Source organism: Henckelia pumila, chromosome 4 (genome assembly GCF_033568475.1).
Source record: "Henckelia pumila isolate YLH828 chromosome 4, ASM3356847v2, whole genome shotgun sequence".
In the NCBI taxonomy this organism is placed as follows: domain Eukaryota; kingdom Viridiplantae; phylum Streptophyta; class Magnoliopsida; order Lamiales; family Gesneriaceae; genus Henckelia; species Henckelia pumila.
In genome coordinates, this window is record NC_133123.1 from 151,784,457 (window position 1) to 151,793,743 (window position 9,287).

Consider the following 9,287-nt stretch of genomic DNA (forward strand, 5'->3'; position numbering starts at 1 on the left):
TGTTTCCTTTTCTAGAACCAGAAGTTTGTTCTAGATTTGTGATTTTAGTTTGAAGATCCTTTAGAGTTACAAGAATTTCTTCTTGTTTCTTAAGGATTCCTTCAATCTGCCGAGGTATTTCATACAGCTGATTGCTGTAATATTGTACCGTCTTTTGAATTTCTCTAAGATCTCCGGAGAGTTTAGAGGAATCTGGGGTAATCTCTAAAAATTGAGAGTTAGAAATCATATTTCTTTATCCCTTCAAAATTGAGAGCATTAATCACAATCTGTTGTAAGTAACCTATTGTGAATAGATTAACTTGTTTATAGGATTTCATATGAATAAAATCCTCTTGATTCAAACCTTCGTTTGAAGTAATTTTTTGTAAAAATCTTCTCCTTAACAAAGAAAAATATGAATTAACCAATAATATAAAGTCTGAATAATAAACCTAAGGCTTTGATGTCATTTTTGCGAATAATTCAAGTACCATAATTGAGCACAAACATTGCATAAATGAAGAATAAATGCATAAATTGAGTACAAGAATTAAACATTGGATTTGACCAAGTTTGGTGGTCCTAGGGAGTTTTAAGAAAAAAATTTTATTGTAGAGATTTATAAAAAAGTTAAGTTTGAGTTTAGGAATTTATTCACAATTAACTTTTAATTAATTGTATCATACATCGATCCAATTATTGGCCAAATTAATTAATTAAATATAGAAAAAGTAAAAAGTAGTGTAGAACAAATTATGATATAATTGGTGATTGTGTGTAACTATTTGAAAACCCATATTTTAAAAGATTAATCTCAAAATAATAATTATAATAACATCGGAAAACAATTTTTAAAGTTATTTATTTATTATTATTTGAGGAAAATATGAGAGAAAAAATATTTATCAAGAATTCGTAATGTTTATTTATAGAAAAATAATAATTTATTTTCTGGGTCGACGAAAATATGATGATTATATTTTTCGAAATTTGATACTATGACGTCCCCCATTTAATTTTCTCCACGACTTGAGATCTGAGAATATTTTATTGCCAAGCTTGCAAAATTACGTTACTTGGCTATGTTGTGATGTTTGTTTATCCATCCCTTTATTTTTCTTTCCTCCTTCAATTGTTTTTGTAGAACGAGAGATTATGTAACACCACACGTTTTAAACATTTGAGTTATATATTATCGGTTACAATATTTGATAAAATCACAAGTTTTAATTTAATCTTAAAATTGACGATATAAACAATATTATGCGTTGAGTCGATATCTAGGATGACAAAAAATTTAATAGAGAGATCGATGAAAAACAATGATTGTTTCTATCAAAAGATTGATCGAAATATGATACTTGAATCGATATTTAATTGAGAAATTTTAAATCATATCATTATAGTCAATACTAACTAACGTAACATACACTCGATCATGCTTTTTTTTCCATAGCTTTTTTGAAATGAAGTTTTAATGCACTAATCGATTATTTATTTATTTTAGAATATGCGCATGCATTTGTACATGTTTTTAGTGCACCAATCGATAAAAAAAAAAAAACGTTATATAAATATGAAACATAGAAACACACAAATATTAAGAAAAAAAAACCATTTTCGAAAAAGTAAATTTTAAAAGCAAGGTTAAAATTAGTCACACCATGGTACCTTAGACTATTATAAATGTGTTGAAAACTTATTTTGAGTTGAAAGATATCTCCTTTAATTATTAGCCTTAAATAATGGAAATCTACAATGTGATACTATTAATTCCAATTTTCTTGTCACATGATTTGATTCCATCCTTTTTTTTTCTTGCATATCATAATGTATTATAAACATAAAATTTGAAAGATGTCTCTATAAAAGCAAATAATTTGAACCATTGATCCACAATGCGTGCACTATTCTTCGTCAAATAACATAGTACTCAATAAAGAAATGTCAGTCTGATCTCGTCATGAAAATCTTAAGATATTTATTTATAGAATATTATTTTTTTTTATATTTTGTTTTGGAATATTTACAATATATGATTTCGAACTCGAGCTCTCGACTCTTTATGGAAAGTTAGAGTGTCGGTGTCAATAGGCCGGTGGTGGCTGTAGATACAACAAATTACTTAGGCGACCAAGATGTGTGTGCATGATTTGATAGGAATGTCATGTATGAAGGAAACTATTGTACAACTTTTACAAATATTTTCCAAATTGTCTTTTATATTATTATTATTTAATTATTAAATAACACGAACTTTATTACTGCCGCAAGTCGGGTGAGCCCATTTAGACCATATCTTAGCCCACTTATCACTAATGGGCCTTTCCGTTGACCGAACTTAGCTTGAATTTTAAATAAGAGAGCTAGTTTGGACAGAGAGAAGGTAACGTTTCAATAAATATTGAAAATTATATTTAATTTTATTTGTAAATAGAAACAGAAGCTAAAAATTTAGAAATCCTAGTTTTAGAGAATCATTTGTTTCTAACTAAACATTATATATTGATTTGAAAAAAAAAACTAAACATTATATATATATATATATATATATATTTAAAAAAAATGTCACACCATTGCTTATCTAATGAAATGCCACATAAGTTTAAATACAAAAAATTAACTTAAATAATCAGTTTACTTAAAATATTATACAAACATTGTTATTAAAGTTCTTAGCTTTAACATAATCTATAACATTTGAAAATGAAAACTACTTAGTACCAAAGTCCAAAAATAGTTGAGGAAAAAAACTCCAATTCATACAAACACAACATATATATGCATAAAGTTACTAGTCATCTATTAAATAATCCATCTAAAGACAACAATAAAATAAAATAAAATAAAATAAATCAGTCATTTGGCTAGAATAATATTTATTCATGTTGGAACTAATTCTCCATGCACAGTTTTCCCATTGCACCTTATTGAAATTAGGCCAAATATGATCACAAACAACAAAATCACTAACCAAGCCATTGCCAAAACCATGCACCTTCCACCTCCGCCGCCTCTCAGCCTCCCGCAGTCGCTTTTCTCCACCGCCCTTCCCACGTCCACCACCGTCTTCTCCTCCTCCTCCTCGCCCACGCCTTCTTCCGACAAAATCGAACCCGAGAACGTACAAGATTGCGATCGACTCAAGCTTTTCCCATCACAACTTTCATTCATGATCACTTCTCTTTCTTGAATCACCACACCACTATTATCCTCATAATCCAATTCCAATGCAACCTCGTTTTCCACCTCTATCGAGTCGAAAACCAGGCGTCTCCTCTTCAGTTTACCGCTCATTATCACATCCCTTCTGTCCATAATCACTTCTTCAAACGTAACATCGCAGTTTCTTGCACTCGAAATCGCGTGGGAAGGCGATATTTTGCTTTGAAGAGATGACATGAGCTCTCTAGGTGAATTCTCGAGTAGCCGTAGCAGATCAAAAGAAGCTAAAACACTGCCTCCATAAGATGAGCCACTTGAATTCCTACGTTTGTTTTGTGAAGATTGCCAATATTTTTCAAGAATGTCGTATTTTTGGAACAATTCTTGGTTTTTCTCGCTTTGTGAATCGTTTAATTTCCCTGCTTCTGATGAACTTTTCATGGTGGGATCTGTCTATTATGTTGGTTATTTTCTCGATGATGAAGCAATGGATATTATTAATGGATGAGAATTTAGTGGGATTTGAATTTCCCCACGTCCCTGATTTTTCTAAGTTTGAAATTTAAATCCAAAAGTTTAGATTTAAGATATCTCCTTTTCTACCTATGTTCTTGTTAAGGATAGAATGTAGGGTTGAAAAAGAAAAAGGAAATCGGATTTAAATATTATGGTGGGATATATATTTAGATTTTTTTTAGGAATTGGTTTTCTAAAATTAGATGTTTTACCCTTTTTTTAAAAAAAAATTGTTTTACTCATTGATATATATTAACTCAAGTCCATAAGAAAAATTGTGTCCAAAGTTATCGCGATAAGGTAAAAAAATATTTTGAAAATTTATGCAAAGTAGATACACAAAAAAATTTCATGTAAGCAATTTTGTGAGAAAATTTTTTTATTTAAATTATTCATGATAAAATATTATTTTTTTAATCAAATATATTATTTTTCATTATAAATATCAACTCCCAAAAGACCTCTTATTTATATTATAAAATGATTTTTAGTTGATTTTTTAAATTAGTATATTATATTAGAGAAGAAAATATCTTATATATATTAAAGAGTTTGGAATATACTCAATTAGTCAATTGTACAAAATGAAAGGAGAAAATTAATCACAAATTGTTCTTGTTTAATGTTAGAAAATGATTATAAGATAGTAAACTATAAAAATAATTAAATAGTTTATGAATCATAATCAATCAATAATTTAAAGATTTAAAAAATAATTAATTAGATTAAAGACTTAGGCAGTATATTATTTTATATGTATCCAAACTTATCTATACATATAGATGGACCAAAAGATAAATATGTCAATGAAACGTAGTTTCAGCCTCTGATCAATAGTTCTGGCTGTAGCTTAAACAATGCTGCATTGCGTAACAGCAACCCCAAAAATAAATAAAAATCTGCTAGAAGATAACAAACATCTGTATTCCAGTGTGCTGGAAAACACGAACCATTAGCCTAATCCAGGAATTAATAGCGAGCCTAACCTTCAGCCTTCCATTTTCACCGTCGATATATCTTCAATTAAACCTTTGCCATCCATTGCATCGAAAAAGAAGAAATTTTTTAGCGGATCACCCTTGCCTGATATGGCTTTAATAACCTCCTATAATGGATGAAATTTTAGAAATCGGCGAATATTATAACTCACATGCACAAAGCACTCAAGAGACTATATGGGAAGCATGTCACCTGTCCGAGGATTCCACCAACGATGGCACAAACAGGTGGGAATTCTGTTTTACCTTTCAACAATCTCACCAGGAGGGAGTCAGGTATCAGCGACTCACTCACCGACTACATGCGTTGTTTATAAACGATTAGACACAAAAATGGTATGTCATTCAATTGTATAGTTGATGAATAAGTGCCCAAAGACATACATTTGACTCACAAAGTTCCCTCTTTAATTTTTGGACATATACTAAGTCGGTGGTTGATGTTTCCCCTGGACTGCGGCCTTCAAGCTCTTCAAACTTTTCTATCACTGAAAAGATTCATATAACCGTTTCCAAAATCAACAAGGGATGAAGATTTGCAATTCCAACATGTATCAGGCGGTGTATAAAATCAATCGTCTCCACTTCAATAAACTTCATCATCGCAAGATATGACTGATACCAAAACCATACCTCTCATGGCTAGGTACAACTTAGAAACCCTCTTAGGAAGTGATTTCCATGGGACAAAAATAGCTTCCTGCATGGAACAAAAGAGATAATACAGCTCATGTAAAAATCAGAACTGAATTAAACAAAAAATCATAATAGTGTAGTGCATAAATAAATAGGCAGATGGGAGCTGAAAGATATGAGTTGGTAGGCGGTGATCAGAGATATTCAGGTTATCAGGAAACATACTAGCAATTCCCTACATAAGAGAGTATCAAGTCACTGTCTATTTTAAGTTTTCATTTAGAAGAAACTGAGCCATCAGCTGGAGTAAATAATTTAGTAAAGTTCAAGGTCAGAAAACTAATCAAGCATTCAAACATGACAGGCATACCTCAAAACTAGGATACTCTATGAGGCATTCGAACTTCTCGTCACCCTTGTTCTGCCAGAGGAAAGAGGAAAAAAAGTTGAATCTCGATTTCCACAAAATACACGCTGAAGAAAGACAGTGATGAGTTCAGCTGAATAAACCATACAGAAGACTGAATATCAAGCTCAATCCCATAAAACACATAACAGATCATTAATTTTAATCAATTCACATTCCATTATAAGGAAATAAAATCATCACATGCAAACAAAACCATATAATCACAAGGTAGAACGTTAAACTGAGTTATATTCACCTTCAAGTATGAGTAATTCTGCAAATCAACAAATATTTCAGCACACGTGTCTCTGCAATCGACTGTATAAAAGGCAACTCGTTTTGATGATTTTCGGCACTTCTCATTCACAGATTTCTGCGGTAGATTTCATCAAAACAAATTATTAGAAACATGGAACATGTAAAACAATAAAAAACAACAGCTACAAAGTCTAACTTTCTCCAACTATTGAAGCTGACCTTTGTTGCTAGAGAGCAACAATTTATAACCACTGCATCAAACTTGCCAAAGAAATCAATACCAAAGCCAGACAAGTCACCTGAAAGAATTAAGAAAACTGGATATTAGGTGAACGAAGTCTACGGAAATCATAGCAAATGAAGCAAAAACTAAACTGCTGTTTCAAGGATCCCACCTTTCTCAACAAAAACTTTAACCATAGGATTAAAATCTTTCAAGGACTCGCAACAGAGCTCAGCAAGAGATCTCCCAGAGTACACGCTCTCGTCTAGAGGAATCAAAAAGTTAGCTGACAACAACTCCTCGGTCACTAAACGATCATCATTTATAGTCAAACTGCCTACTCCAGCTAACACAATATTCTTGCAAAACTGCATCAACATAAGAACAATAATTTCATGGCTATAAAAGTTAGGGGCTAACATAAAGTTCCCAACTGAATCAACCAACATACAATAAAACTAAACCTCAAACTCTGAAAACAAAGGGATCGTACAAATACCTCAATAACACTGCCTTCAAGTCCACTAACGAGTATGTGAGACTTGGTTAGCCTAAAAACCAAACAAAGCATTATACACACTGCAAGCGCTAGAAACGCTAAAAACCCAAAATTGAGCCAGCAAAAAAAAAAAAAAAGAAAGAATCTTTCATACCTCCGCTGAGCATCGGCGCCCCAGACACGAATTTGGCGATCATAGAGGGCAGTTTCGTGCTCCGTCAGTTCTTCTCCGTCCATTTTTGGGTTTAGCCTGAAGTTTACGGACCAATTATAAACCCTAAGCGGGAAATTAAGCTTGTAGGGGAAGCATAGCTCAAAAGCGCGTTTCTGTAATTGACAACTAACGTTAAAATCGCTCTTCGCGTGATATTTTTCCAAAAATTACACTCTTTTTTTCTGAACCTTATTATTCAACAAAATTTTCGACAAAAATAGTATAATATTTTAAATCGGAACCCATTTGTCAGAATTTTCTTTCTTTGTACAAATACGATAAGATATTTTATTTTATAAAAACGAAGCTATCATATATTGTTAAAATAATAATAAATGATTCTTTAATAAACAATATTTTTATAAAAAGAACATACATAAATAATTGGATTGAGCTCATAATACTCACCTCATATTTAGAAACTCAGAAATGAGTCTATGTTGGTTATTTCTTGACAATAGATTCGAATTCCCGCGATCTTCTTCTAGATCACTGCTTTCCAACAAAAGTTTTAAACCTGCAATTTTCGTTTTAATATCAACAAAAATTCACAATAACATACATACTAAGGTAGATCCATAAAAGTCATGCGTGAATATTAAATAATTTGTTTTTCGATGAATATATATTATTGTACATCCACGTATAGAGTAGCTAGTATTATATTATATTCTATAAATTTTAATTAGATACATATATAGATATACCTGCATGAAGAAGGTTGCGTGTCCATATGTTCGACATATCCACCAAACTAGCTTATTATGTTATGAAGTTGAAACTAATGAGATGTGGAAGTCGAATTTATATAAGCTTAGATCCATTGGTGCAGTGTTTTGGTTCAGCCCCTCTGGGTAATGAATGGAAACAATTAGTCTGGCAAACAAGAAGTTCTTCATATTCCATTTTATCAAACATTCTTATTGGCCTTTGTATTTTATTAATAATAATAATAATAATATAACAATAATAATACTAATAATATAATAATAATGAAATATAAAGGATATTCATGCTGTTATAGACTCCTAGAATTCCCCCCTTTCGGTGCATGAATTGCACACTGAACCACATGGGTCATAATTTTTTTTAAAATCTAAATTTTGAGTGATATCACAAATTATATAGAGGTGAAATGGAAAAAAAAAATCATATTTGTTATAGGGGATCAGAGTAATAATATACTAATATTTGACAGTAATAAAAGTAATTATATTCCACAAAATCCTTTAATTTACAACCGAGTTAATAATAATAATAATAATAATAATAATACATATATATATATATATAAGTTTATTTGTTAAATGGCAACAATATTTTTCTCAAATAGTCGAAAATAGTTTTGAAACTATTATGATAAAAGTTAAAGCCATATAATCTAATGGACAAGCTCTATTGTTTAGAATATTATCCAATGGAAAAAAATAATTATATGCTCACTTGCATCCAACTCCATTAAGATCAATAGCAATCATACCTTTTAATTGAAAAACATAATATAATTATTTTTAATTTGGATTCCGATTATTACTGATTTTTAAGATTCTGATAAGCGCTAAAAGGTCGAGGTTAAATATTTAAAATTATACGTTTAATCAAAGTTTAAGAATTAAAAAAATGTATATATATTTTAATTAATTCGAGCCAAACAATTAATAGTCAAGACAACGAGTCTCGAATTTACGAGAAAAGAATCTAATAATCCAAGAGTTTTAATATAATTTTATTAAAAAATGTTAAATTCTTATAATATCAATATTTTATTAATTAATTAGCTCGTGTTTTCATTAAAACACATTTAATGTAGTCAGTCATCTCATTAACTGGTTTTCCTACTTTGACCAAATCGCACCATTCCTCTCGTAAATCTAGAACACAGTTAGAGGTGCCTCTTTGAGATATATATATATATATATATATAATATTTATGTATTGTATGATACAAACAAGCGAAATTTACCGCTAGTTAATTATTATATACTTCATCCTACTTGTATTCACAAATGAATTAATACTACTTTATAATATATTACTAATATATATATATATAAATTATATTTTTCTATATCTTTGGTGTGCACTGGGTAAACTCCGCACTAACATAATAGCCTGCAAACTGCGTTTAGCCAAGTAAATCATACTAGGCAAGCTTTGTGTGACAGGCTAGTCCAAGAAAGTATTGGTATGAGGAATCGAACTCCTGATTTTTGACCAAGAGTTCACCTACTCTACTAACTTGAACAATCCCTTAAGACATGATTTGCTTTTCATTGTTACAAGAGAAGGTGATTATGTAAAGAAAATGATTGATTAGTTAGAAAAGTGGGGTAATGATCATACAATATTAGTTTTGGCTTCCTTGTATTGCTAGTTTAATGAATAAC

The 9,287-nt window shown here is 30.5% G+C and overlaps 1 protein-coding gene across 1 annotated transcript; it reads right to left on the bottom strand.

The window, feature by feature from the left end:
- Positions 1–4,380: 4,380 nt before the first annotated feature.
- LOC140864639 (SUMO-activating enzyme subunit 1B-1-like) lies at positions 4,381–7,432 on the bottom strand. Its single transcript, XM_073268925.1, has 11 exons — positions 7,309–7,432; positions 6,841–6,936; positions 6,687–6,738; positions 6,360–6,555; positions 6,184–6,263; positions 5,963–6,079; positions 5,668–5,718; positions 5,295–5,361; positions 5,046–5,149; positions 4,855–4,959; positions 4,381–4,768 (listed from the first exon to the last, which is right to left on the bottom strand). Exons 1-11 carry the CDS (start codon positions 7,311–7,313, stop codon positions 4,652–4,654), a joined length of 990 nt encoding a protein of 329 aa, XP_073125026.1. The 5' UTR covers positions 7,314–7,432; the 3' UTR covers positions 4,381–4,651.
- Positions 7,433–9,287: the final 1,855 nt, after the last annotated feature.